Raw genomic sequence first — 24,297 nt, 5'->3', positions numbered from 1 at the left:
ATAATACTTGCTCCTCCTGGCCTCATGGATAGTCATGAGAATGGATTGCTTGAGTGTTTTGAAGTTCTAAGGAAAAGATGCACTATAGGAACCTAGAGAAGTGCTATAATTGGCGTTTAAAAGGTTTATTCAATCCTGGGAAAACTAATATTTTCTGGTGGTAAACTGTATAAAATAATTATTATTTAGTGAGGGAGACAGAGGCTTTGAGTCACCAGGATGTTGGTCTGAACTCAGGTTTGTCATTCTTGTGACTTTGATCAAGTTACTTTCCCAGCTGAGTTTCAGTCTCTTCATATCTAAAATGGGAATAATATGTATCTCATAGAACAATTTTCCATGTAAAATACTTAGTGCAATATTAAATGACCTCTGGTTGTTTTTCTTTCCTGAAGTATCCACTGAATAATCATAATAATTTCTGCATTTTGAATTGCAAATATTTCTCAGATTGGCTAAGGATGTTGTTTTCTGTTCTTACTTATGTCTACTTGTGCCCATTTTCATAGTAAGAAACAAAACAACAAAAAATTGACTACGTCAAAAGAATACTAAGCAAAAAACCCCAAATCTGTAGGCATCACATTACCTGACTTCAAATAATACTACAAGCCTATATCAAAACAGCATGGTACTGGCATAAAAACAGGCATATAGAATGGAACAGAATAGAGAACCCAGAAATAAAGCCAAATACTTACTACCAACTGATCTTCGACAAAGCAAACAAAAACATAAACTGGGGTAAGGACACTCTACTTAATAAATGGTGCTGGGAAAACTGGCAAGCCACGTGTAGAAGAATGAAACTGGATTCCCGTCTCTCACCTCATACAAAAATCAACTCAAGGTGGATCAAAGATTTAAATCTAAGACCTGACACCATAAAAATTCTAGAAGATAACATCAGAAAGTCTCTTCTAGACATTGGCTTAGCAAAGAACTCATGACTAAACCCCAAAAGCAAATATAAAAAAACCCAAAATAAATGAATAAGACCTAAATAAACCAAAAAATCTTCTGCTCAGCAAAAGAAATAATCAGCAGAGTAAACAGACAACTCACAGAGTGAAAGAAAATATTTGCAAACTATGCATCCAACAAAGGACTAATATCCAGACTCTATAAAGGAACTCAAACAAATCAGCAAGAAAATAGACAAATAATCCCATCTAACAGTAGGGTAAAGAAAGTAATAGACAATCTCAAAAGAAGATACACAAACAGCCAACAAGCACGAAAAAATGCTCAACATCGCTACTCATTAGGGAAATGCAAATTAAAACCACAATGAGATACCACCTTACTCCTGCAAGAATGTCTATAATTAAAAAGTAAAAAACAAAACAAAACAAAATCAAAAACATGTTGGTATGAACATGGCAAAAAGGAACACTTTAACACTGCTGGTGAGAACGTAAATTAATGCAACCTTTATGGAAAACAGGACGGAGATTCCTTAAAGAACTAAGAGTAGACCTGCCATTTGATCCAGCAACTTTGGGTGGCTACCCAAAGGAAAAGAAGTCATTATGTGAAAAGGACACATGCATAGGAATATTTATGGCAGCACAATTAGCAATTACAAAAATACACAACCCAGACTAAATGCCCATCATCCAACAAGTGGATAAAGAAAATGTGGTATATATATACCATGGAATACTACTCAGGCATAAAAAAGAACAAAATAATGTATTTTTTTATGCAGCAACTTGGTTGGAGCTGGTGATCATTATTCTAAGTGAAGTAACTCAGGAATGGAAAATTAAATATTGTATGTTGTCACTTACAAGTGGGAGCTAAGCTATGAGGCCATGAAGGTATAAAAATGATATAATGGACTTTCGGGACTTGGAGGGGGAAGTTGGGAAGCAGGTGAGGGATAGAAGCCTACATACTTGGCATAGTATACACTGCTTGGGTGATGGGATGCACTAAAATCTCAGAAATCTAACCAAAGAATTTATCCATATAATCAAAAGTCACTCGTATCCCAAAAACTATTGAAATAAAAATTTAAAAAATTGGCTACAACTTTTTCAAAGGTGCACTGCAGTAAAAGCTTAATTTTATACATAAACACACACTAGTTCTTGGTTATCATATGTCTTATGACATAGATTTGGTCATAATGCAGGTCAAATCATGTTCTCTGAAATGTCACAACTGTACAGTAATTTTGTGATAATCTGATTATTCTTCATGCCAAAATGAACATCATAAAAAACAGTTACCTGCATGTGGACATGTGCTTAAAATAATTATCTTAACACTGGGGAATATACAAAGACCATATTCACATCTTTGTCCAAACTGCTTCTTAGCTCGAGTCACTGTCAAATTGTCTCTCACGAATACGAAATAGTGTTACTTGTGCCAGGGAGATTTATCTCCTGTTTTCTTTGAGATGGTGTGAGATGGGAAAGAGAGGGGGAGGGAGAGCAGAAAGGGGGAAGTAGAAGAGAGAGAAATGTTACCTCATACATTTTAATCTGGATAATTACTTGTAAAAGTCAACACTGGAATGTTGGAAGATGTATGATTCTTGCAATTTCTAGAAAATGAAATTGGTAAACTGATCGTGGCCAATGATTGACAACCAGCATTTGTTGAGTGCTTTCTATGTCCTAGGCACTGTCCCAGATGCTTGACATATTTAACTCATATAATATTTACAACAACCAATGAGGCAGGAACTATTATGATGCCCATTTTACAGATGAAGAAACTGAGGCAGAATTAGGTTAAGAAACTTGCACATAGTCAAATGCCAAGACAATGGTAGATCCAGGATATAATCCCAAACACCTTGAACAGGATACTGATGGAAAGGAGAATGGTATGAAGGTAGTGTGAGGCTTCCGGTTGGCCTTAGGTGAGAAGAGAGAGCTAAAAACATCCATGCAAGTGAGAAAGTGGGATTCACATGTAACATTTAAGAAATATAGAGGAGTACCTGACTATGGTGATCTGTTAGGAAATGGTGGAAAAGAAGACACAGCACAAATTAAGCAGAATGGGACTGTATTATACAGTTCACGAGTGAAATGCCTATTCTCATGTTTGTCTTTTTCTGACTTGTTCACAGTGAATGCACAGAAGCAAAAGATCTAATTAGATGCACAACTGTTCAGACGTGAGTTTCAGCATGGGTTGAAGCGGTAAGGAAGCAAGGTTTAAAGACTGAATGGTCCACAATGAACCCATGCACAGAGAATTCAGCAAGAGGATGGCATTGGGAGCTCAATCCTTCCGGATGCGCCCTCTGGAATCAGGTAGGCGAGGGGGAGACGTCGATGAACCATGCTGCCATTTTGACCAGGCTTCAGTGAGTTTCTAGAAACAAGCTGTCCGCTTCTGGAAAGCTAACAATTCTAGGAGGATCTCAGTGGTAAATTATTCATGCTCTGGAGCTGGTCATAAAGGGTCAGAGGGATATATGGTGAAAGGGGTAAATTTTGGATAAGAACATAGATCCTGCAGCTAACCCAGTTTCCACTCAACAAACGACATTCTATTTCTGGTATAATATCATCAGCTTGCATGATGTTGAGGTCCTCACAGATTTTTAAACAAATGTTTGGTTTTATATTGATCCCATAGTAGAAAGGCAAATTAAATTGTAAAGATGTTGGAATTCAACAATCCATCAAAATGACTTGATATTTGCCCTATCAAAACAAAGCAGGGTGCATTTTACCTCTTAAATGCCAGATAATATATAAAGCGTACTTCAAAATAAGATGCCCAGGAAATTTTGCTTTTATGTAGTTCCTATTTAAGACACCAATACCTATGCCTAGAAGAAGAAGAAAAACCAACCCAATAATGTCCACTTGACATTTGTGGATCTCAAGCTTGTCTGCACATATGAGTCATCAGCGGAGCTTGAAAAAAACACTGATACCTGGGTCTCATAACCAGCGGTTCCGATTTAACTTGTCTGGGCTGGGACTTAAACAGAAGCCTTTCTAAGGCTGCCCATACGATTCTAATGTGCCCATATGATTCAAATGTGCAGTCAGGCAACTGCCATTCATAGTTTCAAAGGGAAAATCTGTCTGGCAATTTTGCAGTGGCAGCATGTTACAGGGAAGAAAGTACTCGAAGTGAAGAGACACAGGTTTTGGCTTTGGGTTTGTAGTTTAACTTTTCTGGACCTAAATTTCCTCATCAGAAAAATGATACCGATCACCTTAGAAGATTCTAAGATTCCTTCAAACTTCGATATTCTCTGGTTCTAGGCCTGTGATTCTTAACCTTGTTTAAAAATACAGATTCCTTGGCCTCATCTCCAGATGTTTTAACCTGGATGGTCTGAGGTGTGCATCAGCATTTTTCAAATGCCACCCAGGTGAGTTTATTTTTTATTTTATGTTATTTTATTTTTGTTTTTCTGAGATAGGATCTCACTCAGTTGCCCGGTGTGGAGTGCAGTGGCACGATCATGGCTCACTGTAACCTCGACTTCCTGGGCTCAAGTGATTCTCCCACCTCAGTCTCCTGAGTAGCTGGTACTCCAGGCACACACCACCATGCCTGGCTATTTTGTTTGTGTGTCGAGATGGGGTCTCCCTATGTTGCCCAGGTTGGTCTAGAACTCCTGGGCTCAAGGAATCTACAACTCCTGCCTCAGCCTCTCAGAGTGCTGGGATTATGGGAGTAAGGCATGAGCTGCGGTGCCCGGCCCCAGGTGAGTTTAATGTGCCGCCAGCATCAAGCATCACTGCTCTTTGTTCTCTGTGGAACAAACATGCTTTAAGACAGAGGTTGAGATTTGCACATAAGTAAGCACATGTGCATGTTTGTGATTGTGTGGGGGGCTAGGGAGCGCCTGTACATAAACGTGCCTAGGGGTGCAATGCCCAGCTGAGAGAGTGGTGGGAATTCATACTCCATCTCACATTAATTCAGGAACATGGAAGTAATGCAAACACATATGTCCATGTTGTCTTAATTAGTCCCTGCTGGTTGTTGTGTTCACATAGTCAAGAAGTGATGCCAAGTCTCTGGGATTCCAGCCCATTTTAATTCTTTTTCTTTTTTCTTTTTTTTTTTTTTTTTGAGATAGAGTTTCACTCTTGTGGCCCAGGCTGGAGTGCAATGGTGCGATCTCAGCTCACCGCCATCTCCGCCTCCCGGGTTCAAGTGATTCTCCTGCCTCTGCCTCCTGAGTAGCTGAAATTACAGGCGTGCGCCCCCATGTCTAGCTAATTATGTATTTTTAGTAGAGACAGGGTATCTCCATGTTGGCCAGGCTGGTCTTCAACTCTTGACCTCAGGTGATCCACCCGACTTGGCCTCCCAAAGCGCTGGGATTACAGGCGTGAGCCCTGCACCCGGCTTCAGCCCATTTTAATTCTTACTGGCTTCATAGAATTGAAAACAGCCTGTAAGATGGCCTGGAACAGTAACAACACCCAATATTCGCACACTAGAGAAAAATCTCAGTCTCACTTAGTACATTACACATACAATATCACTTAATTATCACAAGCGTGAGGTTAATTATCTCCATTTTGGAGGTAGAAAACCTGTGACTCAGGAGAAAGTAAGTGACCTATTTGAGAAGACACAACTAGAAAGTGGTGGCTGCCAATGTTCCAACCAAAACCTTTGGATCTCTTTCCTTTATTGACTTACTTCATGAACCTGCATTGACTCCATCAAACAGCCTTTAGGTGACCCGGCACAAAGATGTGGGAGGAAGGGGGCATTCACTGTCTCTTTGGGATTAAGAGTGAAGAGAATAAGGCTAGTTGTGCTGATTTTCCCTTTGTACCCCATGGAGTGTCAAAACCCAAGACTGTGTTGCCTTGGAATGAAGGCCATTAACCTTGTTAATAGGAACAGAAGCAGGGCACGTGCCACGAGCGAAGTTGTCGACACAGAGGATTTCAAGCAGGTCAGTTCTAGCCTCAGCCACCACCTTGAACCTGAACAATTCAGTATTATTATTCTGAATTTTCTTCCTTTTTTTTTTAAAGCTAGTGATACTGTTGCCAAAAAAGATAATCTTCAAACTATCCAGAAAGAAAGGGCAAAAAGCCAAGATATAAAAAATTGATGGCCACAGTGGCTCACGCCCGTAATCCCAGCACTTTGGGAGGCCGAGGTGAGTGGATCATGAGGTCAAGAGATCGAGATCATCCTGGCCAACATGGCGAAACCTTGTCTCTGCTAAAAATACAAAAATTAGCTGGATATGGTGGTGTGCACCTATAGTCCCAGCTACTCAGGAGGCTGAGGCAGGAGGATCGCTTGAACCCAGGAAGTGGAGGTTGCAGTGAGTTGAGATCGCACCACTGCACTCCAGTCTGGTGACAGAACGAGACTCCATCTCAAAAGAAAAAAAGAAAACAAAATTGATAGAACACAAAGAGCCGGCTGGGCACGGAGGCTCACCCCTGTAATCCCAGCACGTTGGGAGGCCGAGGTGGGTGGATTGCTTGAGTCCAGGAGTTCCAGACCAGCCTGGGCAACATGGCAAAACCTCATCTCTAAAAAAGCACAAAAATTACTTGAGCATGGAGTTGTGTGGCTGTAGTCCTAGCTACTCAGGAGGCTGAGGTGGGAGGATCACCTGAGCCCAGGAGGGCGAGGTTGTGGTGAGCCATTATTGCACTACTGCACTCCAGCCTTGGCGACAGAATAAAACCCTGTCTCAAACACAACAAAACAACAACACACAACACAGCTAGCAGGTTTGACCCACAGATTCGGTAACTGCTTTAAAGATTCAGGCTCAAAATTTTCTTGAAGTTCTTAGATTCCTAAGCTATGGTTTGAGGACCACCAGTGAACACAATCGTGGGTTAGAATAGTGCTTCTCAAACTTTCAGGGGCATCAGAGTTACTTGAAGGACTTGTTAACATACAAAGATTCACCCTTTGGGGTTCTGATTCAGATCTGCAATAGCCAGAGAATTTGCATTTCTGACAAACCCAGGGATGCTGATTCTGCTGGTTCAGGTTTAGAGTAACAATTCACTAGTTCTGTGGACACACTGAAGCTAAAGGCAATCAGAAATACACTCCAGGTCTTCATTTCTAAAGCTCACTCAGGACCAATGTTAAGAAATTCTATGGAAAGAAATCACGAAATCACCATCAGGGGCATAGCCTAATTCTTTGTTTCATGAATTCAGGCCTTTCTAAAAGAGACCATTGCTGACGTTTTCATCTATCCATGTGATGGATCTAAATTCAGACTGGTTCACAGGGAAATCAAACAGTGGAGGAAAATTCCAGATACGAAAGCGTTTCATGGGGCCAAAACAAGCTTAGAAAAATATGAAAAAGCAAAAGTAAGTTTTTAACATAGTTAGCATTCAGCTCGTGAGTGAAAAGCTTGTGCCAAAGTACCATAATCTAGTTTACGTTACATTTGCCTTTTAGGACCTATATTAAAATTTTAGGGCAAGCCATATGGAGAGGTTTGTAAAATTATACACTGAAAGGTAGGCAATGTACCTTATTCCCAAAGGCTATAATGTTCACCTCTTAGAGCTAAAAGAGTAACAAGATCACCAATTTGCATGAGATATATTTAACACTGAACATTTGCAACTCCTGAATAAGAGTAAATTAGCCTATGGAGGCTGGCTCATAAAAATCATCTTAGAGCTACAAAACAATTCTGAGCTTTTATTCATAATAATACTTGGAGCTTTCACAAGAAAGATTTGAAGACTGCAAATTAAAATATAATGAATAGGTCTAAGCTTTTCTCCACTAAACACTTGAAAATTAAGACATACTAGAATGCAGTGAAGGCTTAGATTTAGCCCTTCCTTCAACGGCTCTCCCTCCCCATCCTCTTCTATTTCAAAGGGATTTTGTGTACAAGAAAGCATGAGGAAATGCAGGGTATAAGGATCAAGTTGTTTGTTATGAATGTCTATTCAAAAAGCTAGATACCATATAATAAGTGTATAATAAGTGAGGTCATTTTAATAATAACTTAGCTACCTACTCTTTCCATGAGTCTGACATCTTGAACTGGTTGGCAAATTGTGTGGATATCTAGAGGTCAGTTAAATTAAAAAAGACTCACAGAAGATTTGAACTTCTCTTCACCTGGTTATTGTAACTTACCTTGGAAGGCAGCAAGTGGCCTGAGTTTTTGAATCCGACAACTCCTGTTTGAATCGCAGTTGCCCATTTGTAAAATGGGGATGCCAATGCCCACCTCACTCTACAGATGTGAGGATTAAATTCAGTAAATGCATACAAAATCCTGTGTACCATGCCTCACGTAAGACAAATGCTCACGATGTGTTAGTGTTTTTCACTTTCCTCTGATTTTGTTCTAAGCTGCAATGATTTGGGCAGAAGTTCAGTTCCTCCTGTCATGACAGCATTTTCTTTCGGCTAGCATACATTTCAATCAAGAGTATTTAAAATCATTGGTTCTAAACTGGTTTAAATTCATATGTTCTTGCTTTCTTTAAAAGCAATGTTAATTCATCACACAGTATTTCTTTTATTCTTACTGATAATAGCTGGTGCTCTGAGTAGCCTGGCTTCTACAGTAATATTTCTACTAACAAAGAGGATTTATTCTAATGAAATATTTGATGTCAGAACCTTTGTGAACAGAAGTAGGAACAATAAACAAATGGAATATGGTTTCTCTTCTCATTCCGCAAGCTTGGTCACAGCCTCCGTCCTCTACTGGGGGTAAGAAGACATCTGACTTTAGCCTAGGGTGAAGGCCTCATCTTATCTCTTGGGGTGGTTCACTGCCCAGAGGTTCAGCGTGCACCTGTGCTTTGACTAAGCAGCCTCTTGGCAACTCTTCAGTGACTAGTTAACTCTTCAGTGACTAGTATAGCAGGAATCTTCTTCTCAGAGGAAACCAGTGTCTTTTGGCATAGAATTTTCTCTGAGATCATCATCTTTGTAAGCTGGAGGGAGCCCAAGTAGTAATGGGGAGGCCCAGCCTGAACCAGTTATATAATTCTGTTCACAGAGAGGTGTCTCTGAGCTTGCCCTCATGGCCATTAGGAAAAGCTTATTTATACACAAACGTACATTTTTTTATATGATGAAAATTTTCTAAATTAGAGATGGAGAAGCGCATGAGTGGTGATAAGGAAAGCCAGTGTCACTCACCTGCCCTGGTTGTTCACAGGCTGTCTGGTACCTGGCCTGCTGGCACAGTTCTTTGACCCGCTCGTATTTGGGCAAGTGATTTGACTGTTGGATATTCTTGCTGGATTCTTCCTTCTTACGTAGAAATTTGCTTCGACAAAAAGGGAAAAGCTTCATATGTGAGAAGTGATCTGAATTACCATCTCTGAGTCCTGCCTGTTCTTTTTTTATCCCTATCACATGACTCCACATTCTTCAAACAGCAATAAATAGATGTTAAAGCTCTGTCTATAGGAGTTCAGCATTTGATGGGTCCTTTGTGAAAACGACAAATTGGGTAGGATGAAGATGAGAGGTCAGGAAAAGATTCATTCCTCCCAAAAGCATTAAATTCAAAATTTGGGATTACATGTTTCATTTACATGTTCAAAGTTCTTTTTGTTAAAATAATTATATGAATATTTTCTCTCTCCTAATTTATGTACAGAGAAAAACAAGGCAATGGGCATTGAAGAATCAAAAGGGAAAACCCAGAAATGACACTGGAAATAATCACAATGGCATACACTTATCTATTTAAAACTAGGAAAGGCACATAAGAGAAAGAAGTAGGAAGTAGGAAGAAGGGTGCCAGGTAAGCCTTGGAGGCAGCTTAGAGAAGAACGTGAGGAGGATGGTAGAGAAACTCAATCCACTGGTCTGATTAGAAAACAACAGTGAGAAATGCAACAGTAAATCTACACCCATGATAAAGGGTTTGGGCCAATCTTAGGAGCATTTGTTCTTTTTGGGGGGTGTGGAGTCATCATTGTCTTGCTTTTTTGGTATTTTAAAAATCGATATATCATAATTATACATATTTTGGGGGTATGTATGATATTTTGATACCAGTCTACAATGTGTAATGATCAAATCAAGATAATTGGGATATTCATTGTCTCATTTATCTTTTCCTTGTGTTGGGAACATTACAATTCTTTACTTCCAGCAATTTCAAAATATACCATAAATTATTGTTAACGATAAGGTCCCAACTATGCTATCAAATACTATAACTTCTATCTAACTGTATTTTTGCACCAATTAACCAACTTGAGAGTTTATTCTTTACAATTCTGATCCAGCAATAATTAGTCTACTGGCCACTAGAGAATAAGTAGCAAACCACTCAATCTTGTAACTAGGCTTACAAAATCTGCATGCTTAGTAAACAAAAATAAGGAGGAAAAAAAAATACCCAGCAGGGAGAGCTGCCCACTAGGACTGGTTCCCAGAAGCACCCCAGGAACCAATAATTACCCTCTTTCCACTAGGAATGTATCACGCCAAATTTTGGCCTTCTTGTTTGTTCGAAACCTGAAAACAAAATGATAATATTTACTGTTGGCATCTGGACATTTTTCCAAATGGATCTGTGCTAACAGCTTATTTAAAGAAACACCTCTCACTTTCCACAGACCACGACTGCATCTCCATCAATGTGCTATTCACAAGCAGCTGAAAATTGCTCAGCTTGGGGGTGATCCTTGTGGGCAAGGCATATTTGCCTCCATGTCTTCAGTTGCTGGCTGGCTCTGGGCACCGGCCGGAGCTCAGTGTGTTCAGGGTTGGCTGAGAGAGGAATAGTGACGCACCTGTTACCTGGCTTTTCTGGGTCCAGAAGCTTGAGGACAGACTTCCCGTCCACATCAGGAGGTGTGTCGAGCCCAGCGATATCCAGGATCGTGGGGGCCAAGTCAATGTTGAGAACGATCTGTGGGACTCTGTAAAGGGGCGGATGGTGATGGCTGAGATCCAATGCCAGGGGAAGGTGGCACTTAAGGCTGCTTTTTCTACAGCAGTGACTCGATGGCCTTCCACTCTTCTCACCCCCTCAACTGGTCTCCTAGGCATGAGTGGTTGCATGTGGCAAGGGTGGGTATGTGATCACAGCAATGGCACTGAGCAAGATTAACTGACTCTCATGAGAGTCAGGCTGGAGAGATGCCTGCCTGGTCCTTCTTTAAACAGCAAGAAATAGACGCTAAAGCTCTGTCTACAGGAGTTTAACATTTGATGGGTCCTTTGTGAAAAGGACAAACTAAGTAGGATGAAGATGAGAAGTCAGGAAAAGATTCATGCCTCCCAAAAGCATTAATTTCAGAATTTGGGCATGCATGTTTTATTTTACATGCTCAAGGTTCTTTTTGTTAAAAAATTACATAAATGTTTTCTCTCTCCTAATTTATGTACAGAGAAAAATAAGGCAATGGGCATTAATGAATCAAAAGGGGAAACCCCTGTGGTCTGACCACATCGCCAGGCAAGAGGCAGCCTGATACATGTTTTTTGCAGTGTGCATACTCTTGCTTAAAACTCAATAGTCCATAACTCTTCTGTTGAACAAGGGCTTTAAAATCAATATTTAAAAAAGGAATGTACAGTTTTTGCAGTTGAATTCAACCTTTGCTACCTCGTCCTTAAAACATAAAGCCTTCTAGATATAGAGCTGACAATTCCCAGGGCGTTTCTAATAATCTTAGGAAGCATCCTTCAAAGAAATCCTTCTTACTTCAATCGCCCTTTCTCCAGGATGTGGTGTGATGCACTAGCACGTGAGGTGGATGGGGGAGATTCAGAACATCTGGGTTCTGGGCCCCACTGTCACCACTTCCATAATTAGGGATCTGAGACGAGCACTGATGCTGCCTGCCTAGCTTCACTGTTACATCAGGGGTCCAGGCTAGATGCTTTTTAAGGGCCATTCCAGCTTCTGGATTCCACTTCCACTTTTTCTTTTAGTCTTCCCATAATTCTTTCATAGATGTAATCCCATTTTATGCAAAACATTCTGAGGTGATTGGCAAGGCCATTTTATGATGGGAAAATAGAGATGCAAAGAGATGCAGTGACCTGCCTACGGTGGCAGAAGTAGCAGTCTAGTCCTTAAGCTCTTTTCCCTTTAAAACAAAAGCCAGCTTTAAAAAATTTATCTTTTAAAAACAGTTCTTGAGTAATAATTTTTAAAAAGTTAAACACTAAAAGGATGGCATCTTTTTTTCCCTTTAAAACAAAAGCCAGCTTTAAAAAATTTATCTTTTAAAAACAGTGCTTGAGTAATAATTTTTAAAAAGTTAAACACTAAAAGGATGGCATTTTTTTTTTTTTTTTTAAATAACAGGTTATCTCTGATTCAAAGAAGGATGATGCCCCAGATGATCACACCCTATCTCTGTACACAGACCAAAAAGACATGGATTCCAGTCAATTTGAGAGAATTAGTCATTGATTCAGTTATTTTACCTTTTTCTTCAAGTAGTATACTTCAGCTAATTTAAGATGTGGCAGCGGGGAAAAGGTTTTCATCTTCTAAATTAACCAACCCACATACATCCTTTTTTGTTTTGGATGAAAGGAAACCAGATATGGAGACTGGTAATTGAATTATCTTAGACACACATGAGGTACGACAGTTGACTGTTGCAAACAGAGAAATACGTACATTGATCCTGGTTCTACGCTTGGACCACGAATAAAAAAAGGCACACGAATATCAAAGTCATATGGCATGGATTTCCCCTTGACCAGTCCAAACTGCCCGATATGGTAACCATGGTCGGCGGTGTAAATGATGTAAGTGTTCTCCAGCTCCCCTGTCTCCACAAGCATGTTATACAGCTGAAATACAGCACAGGAACAAGTCAGAATCAATTGTGCTGGAGTAAGATGACGCTCAATAGTGTTGCCACGATCGCCCCCAAATCTTTTTCCTGTTATTTTTAAAAGGCAAGAGTTTCTTTAATAACGTTATCCACATTTTCTATTTGCTTACAATCTTGGTGGGAAAAGGTCCAATGGTAAAGTTAAAATGTAACTTTTTGGAATCTGGCACATTCTACCTAGAGACTTTTTATTTGCTTGTCTGGTAAAACAAAAACAAAAACATGCCCCACCCCCCCGAATACAACAACCTCTACCACCAAACTTCATAGGTTTTACTTTGAAAAATCCATTGTTAAAGCAATTTTATCATCACATATCTAATTACCAAGGGTTAAAAACAGGCTGCTTCAGAGCCTGATCCAGTTAAATCCAGCCCAAGGCATGTCTTGTTTGGCTTATATTATGCTTTAAAGTTCAGAAAATTTCAAATAAAGTTTTTTGTTTCTGGCTTCTTTTAAAAAGTCAGAAGACCTGCTGATACTTGATCCACATTTCCACATGGCAAAATTTAGCTGGAGCTGAGTAATTGCTGTTGCTTTAGATGGGGCCCTTAAGTTCAAGTTCAAGTTCAAGTTCACCACACGCTCCATCATTCCTTATTGCCTTTGAGGATGTGGCCCCTGATTTACACTGATTTGATTTTTCTCTCCTCTTTTTTTTACTGGCTCCATGGGAAACCAACCCTGGAGAGGTAGATGGAATGAGGACAAGATAGGAGAGGGATGATTAAGCCACTAAATGCATACTCTCTCTTTCTTTCTCTCTCAATATCAGGCTGGAAAATGAAGGGGAAAAAACCAAACAGGATTGGCAAGAATGAATCTACACAAAGGATGCTGGGCCAAAAACTATCACCGAGGTAGGTTCATGTGCTTACCCTCTCCACTGAATCATCCACTGACATCAAAGTCTGGAGCCTTTTGCGCTGCAGAATGTTTGTAAATTCCATGTGGATGGGCAGCATGGGTCCTGTGTACTGCATAATCCAGTGTTTATCCATATTTGGTGCATAGTTATAACTAGGAGTTCTGAAAATATCCAGAAAGAAATCTTACTATATGTTTCTAACTTAGTCATTTAGGAAAATATCTCAAGGTTGTGAAATAATCATTAAGGAGAGACAACTGAGACACTGCTAAAACATTTTCCTCTTCCAACTATCTTCTGTTTGCATTTATAAGAAGATGAAGTCTTCACCACCCCTAACAGCAAATATCCTCTGAAGGTATATACATTCAAATGTATAAAACCATGACTGGCAGCTGAGCGTGTCATTAGAAGTTCATTTGGTTTCACTGAATAAAATGTGTAAGAAACACATCAAGATGATTATGGTTATGTCATGAATCTACAGATAAAATCTCAGTAAGGTACAAGGGAATAGTCTTATTGACGTTAACTCATAAAAATTTTATTGCTAATGAAGCTATTAAATATAGTCACAAATACGTTATTTGGAATGATGAACCATCATTTCAACACATTTTTTCTCTTGAATACTTGAGAATAGTATTTTATTGATTACTTACATATCTAGTCTTTATGAGTTTTGTATATGGATACCATAAATTTAATTGGATTTGTGGGAATGATAACGAAGTCTGCTTCTGCAATATACAGGTTTACCAATAAAGCTATTCATGGCCAGGCACGGTGACTCATGTCCAGCACTTTGGGAGACTGAGGTGGGTGGATCACCTGAAGTCAGGAGTTCGAGACCAGCCTGACCAACATGGAGAAACCCTGTCTCTACTAAAAATACAAAACTGGCATGGTGTGGTGGTGTGTGCCTGTAATCCCAGCTACTCGGGAGGCTGAGGTAGGAGAATTGCTTGAACCCGGGAGGCAGAGGTTGTGGTGAGCTGAGATCAAGTCATTGCATTCCAGCTTGGGCAACAAGAACAAAACTATGTCTCAGTAAATAATAAATAAATAAATAAAGCTATTCATTTAATAAACAAATCAATATAGGTGCAGGGAATAATTTCTGTAAGCCACAAGGAAACGGTCCTATTGTTCCAGGATAGGTTAGTTCAAGTCTATATTTAATCTACGCAGAGATCCATGTGGTATCCCATGCCTCCCACTGCGTACTCAAAAAATGTCACCTTCTCTTTGATGTTTTACTGAACTCCCTCAACCATTCGATACTGCCACCTCATGCTCTGGCATGGGCACATAAGATGTCTATGCTATGACAGTTCTCACTCTGAGAATTATTTGTTTATATTTTAACTCTTCACAGACTATAATCCATTTGAATCTTCTCCTTCAATGTTATTAAGCACATAGAGGTTGTTTAATATTAAAAGCTGAGTGAGAATTTAACACGTGTTGAGTATTGTGCAAACCATTTTATATACATTAACTCATCTAATTGTCTCAGCTGTTCTGTAAAATAGGGTTATTATTCCTGTTTTACAGCTGAGAAAATCAAGGCTTAGAAAAGTTAAGGAACTCCTGCAAATTGAAAACACTAGTAAGTGGTAGAAACAGGACTGAATTCCAAAGCCCATTTTCTTTAACAAAATGAATGAAAAGTAAAGTGAGGGGTGCTTCCTACATCTGAGATTGCTTTTAATATGAACCACAACTGTACAAATAGGCAGCCTCAAAGAATGAGCAATAGTTTATCTGACTGAGAAATTTGATTCCCTGTTTCTGTTCTGGGGAGGATCCCATCAGTGAAATATTGTGGATAATGATGGCTGATCATGACCCCATGCCATTATTTATATTATATTATAAAACTAGGGAAAGAATCAGTCACTGTGAGCTCACTGATTTCAAGAGTCTTGACGGAGTCCTCCACTTGTTCTGTGGTGTGGATTTCCCATGGGGAAATCTTGGAGTTTCTGAGATTCATGGTGGTAGGCTGGGACACTGCCATGCACACTGGGCCGTATAAATGCTACCAGCTATTATACATTCTCTTCTGCCGGTAGGTTTGCAGAACCTCTCTTTTGATAGTAGAAAATGCTGGTTTGGGATCCTTGGCCTTCTTGGTTCACAAAGTTACCCTGGTGACCAGCATGAGTGCTGATTACCCAGTAGAAGCACAGCAGCACAAATAATATAATGTTGAGCTCAGAAGACGCTGTCTGTAAAAGTGGCTCAGTTATGCTCAGAAGTTCAAGAAACTCATGTTTAAAGAGACAAGATCCATAGAGTGGAAAAGAGGGTGTGGCTCAAATGTGCTCATCTGTAAATGGAGTTAATAGCACTTTTCTTAAAAAGTTGTTTTGGTCCAGGCGAGGTGGCTGATGCCTATAATCCCATCACTTTGGGAGGCCCAGGCAGACAGATCGCCTGAGGTCAGGAGTTCAAGACCAGCCCGGACAACATGGCAAAAACCTGGCCCTACTAAAAATACAAAAATTAGCTGGGCGTGGTGGCAAGTGCCTGTAATCCCAGCTACTAGGGAGGCTGAGGCAGAAGAATCCCTTGAACCCAAGAGGTGGAGGGTCACAGTGAGCGAGATCATGCCACTGCACTCCAGCCTGGGTGACAGAGCGAGACTCCATCTAAAAAAAGAAGCTGTTTTGAGGAACAACCACCATATATATACAGCACTTAAAGTGCCTATAACAGAGGCACATGAATTTTCTCCATGAGTCAATGAACAAGTAACTCCCATGTGTTATCTGGGTTGGTAAAAATCCATAGTATTCTAAAACAAACTCTTCACCTGTCTTTTTTTTTTTTTTCTTTTTGAGACACAATCTCACTCTGTTGCCCAGCCTGGAGTGCCGTGGCATGATCTCCATTTCAGCTCTCTGAAACCTCCACTTCCCAGGTTCAAGCGATTCTCCTGCCTCAGCCTCCCAAGGAGCTGGGATTACAGGCATGTGCCACCATGCCTGGCTAATTTTTTGTGTTTTTAGTAGAGATGGGGTTTCACCATGTTAGCCAGGATGCTCTTGATCTCCCGACCTTGTGATCCGCCTGCCTCGGCCTCCCAAAGTGCCAGGATTACAGGTGTGAGCCACCACCCCCAGCCTGACCTGTCATTCTGAAGACAAACTTTCAATATAAACTCTCTCCTACCTACCAAAGTAAATGATTCATGAACCAAATAGCCCATTATTTTTTATTTTTTGGCCTGAAAGAGTTCATCATATCTAAAAGTAAACCACAGTCAGAAGGGAAGTGGGGAGGGACCTAAGCCCATGTTTCTTATTCTTCATGCAGCATGTCGTGTTACAAACAGGATTAGGTTAAGAGGTTGAGGAGGAGGAGAGAGGGGCTTCTAAATCCCCTCAAAAAGAGTTTTTCGCCCATGGGGGTAGTTCGAGGTCACAGAAATATAGCAAGGTGGTCGTGAAAGACCCCTAACCATTTACTGATACATGACCTGAAAAAGAATACAGCTATAACAGATTACACAGGGTTTCTTTATAATACCTCAACATCCTTCACTTACTGCCTTTGATGTTGGGTTGGCTTAATTTAAAAATAAATCTAGTTGACTTTTTTAAAACCACAAAACCTCAACACAAATAAAAATTACAATAGGGAACTGAAATGCAGGCTCACAGTGGGCAAATTATATCTTCCACCAGTTACCTTGATGTGCTTGGCATAGCTCCACCCCACTTGCAGGAACAGGGAAGCTTGCAGCAAATTATAAGCCTGAAATTGGACTCCCGGATTTACAGAATGACATATGTTAAATCTGGCTTATATTAAAAGGGAGAGTTCAGGGACTGTTGTCAAAGCTGTCCTCCCCTGCCCCCCCCTTCTTATTTTTCTTAATTTCTTCATATGGGAGGTGACCCCCAGCTCTGGGGATGAGGTCCCAGGTGGGATCTCAGCAGGCAGCAGGGACAGAGTGTGTATGTGCCTTTTAAAGGAAGACAGACTGCCACTGCTTCCCACAGAACAGCAGCTGTTCAGGGACCTGCAGGTGGAAGGTCGGGGGTCACTGGAATTGACAATGTTGTTGAAAAGTGATCTTTTGCGAAAGGCCTGTGGTTGCCTCCTGCTGAGGTCTGCCAAATTCCTCGAAGATGCAGCCTTCTGTTCCCCAGTGATAATTAAGGCCTGCTTCCCTAACTAAAGATTGACTTCAAATTATTCAAATAGGGCCTGGAGCTGTCAGCTGGATCACAAGCCACTGAAAAATCAGGTATCTGTTATTGGGAGAAATGGAAAACCACATATTGGGTTATTCCAGAATGTTTTGGAATTAGACTCAAATTTTCATCCCAGCTCTGTTCCTTAATAGTATGTGATCTTGGACAACTTTTTGTCTAAGCCTCAGTTTCCTCATCTATATAATGGGGATAACAACTTTAAAGAGTTCTTGTGAGGGTTAAGAGATTTCTGTGGCTCTAGAGAGCAAATTCTGGAACCATACCATACCCATTCTCATAGGTAGCTGGAAAAGAACTTATCCCTTAATAGCTCATTGGATTGTTGCAGCAACTCTGAGGACACAGCAGGACATATCAGTTCCATTTTACAAATGAGGAAGTAAAGTGCACAGCGGTGGCTCAGAAATAATGTACCGGGGCAGCTCTTCGGCAGTGCCCCTTCTACGACGTCACACCCCACAACATGCCTCAGAGATCCCAGTCATCAAAAGGAAAATTGATGTATCTATTTCTTACTATCAAAAGTAAGTCCTAAAATCTTAGCCTTCATCCTGATTTCAAATACCAGCTTCCCATTCAGGTATCTTCCCGTCAGTTGCTGTGTCTACTTTGTTGCAAATACAGAATAAAGTCTCACCCTCCTAGGCACACTGGATGCATCCATGAAAAGGTAGATAACACAACACTGGCCATTTGCTTTATAACATGAGAGGCCAAAAGACTAGCCTAGCATTTTTGAATTTCTGTTGCTTTCTTAAAAAAATTAAAATCTGTGTTGGAGGTAGAGTCACAGTTACCTAACCTGGGAAGACGTTTCTATTGCCTGTTAGATAAGGGCTTCACCTAGAACTGCACACTCCAGACCTTATACTCCCAAGAAGGCATCCCTGTAATCCTCCGTGGACTATTACCCTATATAAAAGTTCAGCTTTTCCCAGCAACGCCTCCCTGCGTATTGCTTTCGGTAGTCACTTCTCGTTTGGATTTATTGCTCATTACGCTGGATCGTGGATACTTGAGTCCACTGTACTTGTAAGCTCAACCTTCACCATCATGCCAATTCTCCTGGATGTTTGATTTTCTTTCCGGTATTGCTTATTGACATGACAGAACTAAGAATTCTGAAAATCAATAATGTTACCTTTCTTTTTGACAGGTGGGTATTTTAGGAGAATAATTCTTACTAGCAAAGAAAGAGTTTCAAGAGTTGCATGTGTTATATATGAAATCTATATTTGGGAAATTGCAAAGAATTTAGGAGTTCATTTTTACTGCTGAGGGCCTTTGCTGTCACTCCAGTGAAAATTAGTATATTTCTAGTGATTTGTATCTAAACATGTGTTTTCTTCATTTGTTTAGTCTCAAACAAACAAAAAACCCTAATAATCTAACCCTTAAAGGGTACTGACAGCAGGCCCATCATTCTCTGAGAAATGAAGTAGGCTTCAATTCCCAGAATAAGCCAGTGATACGGATTTGAGGCACACGTTCAAAGCATTAAATTGGAAATTCTATACTTAATCTCCCAAGCTGCACCATCTCAGTTCACTAAAACTCAACTTACCTAGTTGACTTTGTGGAGATATTCCCCACCCGAGTTCAAATATCTATAGATAGGTAACATTTGAACATATGCAAGATAATACCAAATGATCTGGATTATAGGTATATAAGAAGAAAAATAATTCAGAGTCATTTAATGAATCTATAAACACCAGTTAGAATTGTGCGAGTGCTTAGAATTGTTTATAGCTCTAATCTGAATTGTGGCTGTGATGTAAACTGAGTAAGTCTGGCCAAGAGAGTTGAGTTTCAGTCGAGTTTTGTCCCTAACTACTCATGTGACCTTCACAAAACCATTTGGGTCTTCATTTAAAAAATATAGACTATGGGTCTTTGTTTTTTAATCTAAAAAACTATGGAATTAGAGTATCACTAGGTGTCCTTTAAATTCATAAAGCCAATTGTTTAAATAGTTTTGATATGGTTTTTAAAATGTTCTCATGTCAGCTATTTAGTGAGGTGAACATGTTTATTCGCGAAGCAACAATGGAATGTGCAACTACTTTGTCTGAAGGCATGCTCACCCGGCACTGGGAGGTAAAGAGATCAAGCATTTTTGTCCCTGTCTTCAGGACAAAGCTAAACTCCAGGGTGTCATTCACATGATATTTTATTTGAATGCTGCCCGCCTGGAGTTGTGCAGCTTGACTTCAGGGATGCGAGTAAGCCGCAACACCAACGCTGACAGTGTAAGTAGCACATGATCCACCCAGAGAAGAACAAAGTAGAAACAGAGAGAAAAGGGAGCAATGAGTTCTGCTCAAATCAGAATTTCTTTTTGGTAGAATTTAAACTTTTCTCGTCTTCAAAAGCATGTCCTTTCATGTGTTTGTGGAAAGAGGTAGGAATCTGCAAATTCTTTTAAGGCAAGACATTTCTTTCCAGCTTTAGATAACGAAGGTGTTTCAAAACCTTTGTCCTGTGGCTTACACAGAGGGAGTTTTTCCTTTGACATCCTATGTTTATTCATAAGCTCTACCTTCACAACAACTCTTGCAAATTAGTGCACATGGACTGTTCTACCAAGAGTTTAGATTTCACTTGAACTTGTGTATTTGTGTGTGTGTGAATGTACATGCACACACACACAGTCACACACATTTACAGGTATGGGAAGAAGGAACTGTTAAATTGAAATAACAACAAAAAATGTTTAAAGTTGACGGGGCATAGTTTGTAGAGAGGTGATAAGGGGGTCCCTTAGCTTCCCGTAGAATCGTCAGGGAGGTAAATGATGTCTCTTTCCCTGTCATAGCTTTTGTCCACAGGTGTGTATCATGACATCACCAAGACCAGGAGAGAGAAGTATGTTAAAGTGGTGGTGAAGGAATTGCATCCCTACGGCAATTCTGCAGAAGTAAGTTACTGAGAAGTAGAGTCTTAGCCAGAGCAAAGGGCTTTATAATAATAGGATTATTATGTGTGTTATTACGATGGAGGCTTCCTCTAATTTTTCAGAGGCCATGAGTAGCTGAGTTACAGTTTGATTAAAGCATTTTCCCTGTCAACAAGTGGTCGATAATCCACTCTCATTCTTCCTTGGTAAGCATAAGCTCTACCATCAGTTTGTAAAGCTAAGGGGCCAATGGTGAACTGGTTTCCTCTCTTTGTTGGGAACGGCAACCACCTTGGAAAGATGATACGTTCGCCCCAGTCTGAGAGGGTCAGGTAGTTATAACCCGACGCCAGATGAAAGCTATCCAGATGATGCCTGACCACCAAGGAAGAAGACCGAAAGCCAAGTGTTCACGTTACTTGCATCCCTGCAATTGGGGAGAACCTACAACCTCTTGCTCAGTGTTTGCAGGGCCTGCCAAATATTTCTGCAAAGTACTTAACTTCTTGCATCCCTTGGCTTGAATGTGTTGCTAATATTTTCGCTAAGGAAGCTGGTCATTGAGTAGCCCCACGCACTATAATCGGCAGCTTGTCTTCAATCTGTCTCACTCCTTTTGTCTGAAGACTGAACTCTGAACCTGTGCACACACTCACTTCTTCCAGCCCCTTCCTCCAGCAGCAGCCAGGGAGACCTTCACAACAAAGACGCCAGGAATTCAAGGCTTTCAAGGCCTGCAGGAGACCACATTCTAGGTGCACAAAACCCAAGGATTAGCAGCAAAGAGAAGCTGAATCCCTCAACCAACCACATGAATTTTCATTTCCTGTGGCTGAGGGAGTTCTCCAAACTGGCGCTTACCCACAGCACATACTTGCACCTGGAAAAGATAACACAGTCCAGACTGGTCCTCATCCTGTCTCTTCTATTGGAATGGCCAGATGTGAGAGGCTCATCACAATGTGAGTCTTAGCTTGTCAAGAGGTCTGTCATGTCACAATGGACAAGAATCAAGTTGTTATTTTTCTCACTGCTTCCCCTGAACCTTAAGTTGAACCATACAAAATTGCCCTTTTGTAGGTCAAGAATGATAGAATATTGGTGGTTCCTTAATACAAAGGATCAATAAGAATTAACCCTTACAAAGTGGCTTCTATGTCTCAGGCTCTATGTGGGGACTTTACCTACACTATTCTCTTAATTTCTCTTCATGACATCACATTAAGGTGCTAGTATTATCCCCATTTTGCAGATGAGACAGTGGAAGTTTCCAGAGATCAAAGAAAGTGCCCATAGACTTAGTGAGGGCTGCAGGAAACCAGGCTTGTTAGCCTCCAAGGCCACACTCTGCTCTGTGTAGATTTTACTTCATAGAATCACTAATAAGGGCAATAGATGGTTCATTTGAACTAAAAAGGAACAACTGAATCTATTTGCATGTGGAAATATCTGAGCCACCTCCTGTTTTGTTACTACCTGGCCTCCAGTGACTCTCTGCTTGCGGTTACATACAAACTCACTGACATCCTCAGTATCTGACAACAGCTTCCCTTTGCAGCATTGTTCCTTACTGCTGCTTTCTTTGTAGCCCATTCTCCAGTTTCTAGGACACATCTTAGATTGCCTCCCTTATATAGTGACCACATGGCCTTACCAAATTCTTTTCCTGAAACCCAATCTCTATACAATCATCTGCAGAAATTTCACCCATCCTTTGAGGACCACTTTGGAGCTTTGGTCCATGAAGTTTTCCTGGTTTCCCTCAAAGATATGAATGCTTCTCCCTCCCCACTCCACAGCCCTGCGAACGTCTGCTCTGTGCTTGTCACTTCTGGCCCTATTGGTGATATCACCATTCATGCCCATTCTGCCCCTAGAGCAGAGGTTGGGGCAAAGTCACTCTATCAAGGATAAGATAGTATTTCCAGGCTGTACGGTATCTGATACAACTATTCGACTTGGCTGTAGTATTGTGAAAGCAGCCACAGACAATATACAAATTAACGATCTGGCTATGTGTCAATAACATTTTATTAACAGGAACTGGTGGCTAGCTAGGTTTGGACTGTGGGCCCCAGTGTGCCAACTCCTACCTTAGCTTATCAGTCTCTAAATGTTGGCAACTGTGTCTTCCTCATACCTACTTATATTCCTGCTGGGCTGCATAGTGTCACAGGTGGCACTGATAAATATTTGTGGAATGAAATAGAATTTTTAATTACTAGAATCAGAGATGCTTTTCAAAAGCTATTGCCAAGACCCTGAGAACTCTGCAGACCCCTCCGCTCATGCCATATTGAATCCATGCAACTGAGCTGTCAGAACCTCTTGACCTGAGGCTAATTTTCCTGCTGGCTTAGGACCTTGCCTCAAAGCTTCAAAAGCAGGCTGACTTTTAAGGAGCCATAAAACACCCTGTTTTGTCAACCCCTTCTCCTTGAGCTTGGGGAACACCTGTAAAGTTTACAGTGTAGGAAGTCACCTTAGGCTGGGTTTCTGCTAATGCAATAAAGAAAGGTAAAGTGATTTCTGATTCAACAGAAATGGGAAAAGAGGGGTTGGAGGGTATTGAAAAAGCCCACAGGACTTTTTCCTTTCATTGAATCAGTTGGCTACTAAATTTGTGAGTGAGCTATAATGGAGAGGCACTTGCCACACATGGGTTTCATTCGTGAATTTAGTTGCAGAGTTATATGTAGTGGAAGATCTTCAGAAGCTTAAATATCCACACATAGCATATACTCCAAAACGTAATGGCTTATCCCAGCTATATTCCCAGGTGCTGGGGCAACCTTCATTATTTGTTGATGATATTTTGTGCATTAAAACACTTCCATCCTCTGAGTTCCTGGGCATGCTCAGGAGGTTACCCACCCTGGCTTCATATTGTTAGTTCTTGTCCTGAGTCAGCTCTGACCTCCTTCTTTCTAGTCTAAGTCATGTGATGTCATACAGATGATCTGTGTACTACTGATCAAGAGTCATCAGTCAATTAGTTACATTAAGGTACAAATAAAAATATTTTATAAGGCTGGGTGCAGTGGCTTATGCCTGTAATCCCAGCACCTTGGGAAGCCAAGGTGGGCAAATCACTTGAGGTCAGGAGTTTGAGACCAGCATGGCCAACATGGTGGAACCGTGTCTCTATTAAATATACAAAAATTAGCTGGGCATGGTGGTGTGCACCGATAGTCCCGGCTCCTCAGAAGCTTGAGGTGAGAGAATTGCTGGAACCCAGGTGGAGATTGCAGTGAGCCGAGACTACGCTACTGCACTCCAGCCTGGGTGACAGAGCAAGACTCTGTCTCAAAAACAAAACAAAACATTTTATAAAAAGTGACCAGCAACTAGCCTGCAGTAGTTACTTATCTATTTTCATAAGGTTCTTTCTGCCTGGAATGTTGGTTAATAACCAGTGTGGATGAAAAGAGACGATATTTAAGTACAAACAGATTAAGAACCAATTTTGGAGGTTTTACAATATAGGAAACAGTTATCAAT

At 40.6% G+C, this 24,297-nt stretch overlaps 1 protein-coding gene across 1 annotated transcript in view; it reads right to left on the bottom strand.

Annotated features, from left to right (window-relative positions):
- Positions 1–24,297, bottom strand: part of SULF1 (sulfatase 1) — a 193,549-nt gene that overhangs the window by 44,183 nt on the left and 125,069 nt on the right. The window contains 5 exon segments of the mRNA XM_012463652.3: positions 9,121–9,250; positions 10,399–10,455; positions 10,734–10,862; positions 12,581–12,756; positions 13,679–13,829. Coding sequence (XP_012319075.2) covers positions 9,121–9,250; positions 10,399–10,455; positions 10,734–10,862; positions 12,581–12,756; positions 13,679–13,829 — 643 coding nt within the window.

Source organism: Aotus nancymaae, unplaced genomic scaffold (genome assembly GCF_030222135.1).
Source record: "Aotus nancymaae isolate 86718 unplaced genomic scaffold, 86718_ANA_hifiasm-v0.15.2.pri h1tg000036l, whole genome shotgun sequence".
Lineage (NCBI taxonomy): Eukaryota > Metazoa > Chordata > Mammalia > Primates > Aotidae > Aotus > Aotus nancymaae.
The sequence above is the reverse complement of the archived record's forward strand: the minus strand, read 5'-3'. Positions and strand labels throughout refer to the sequence as shown.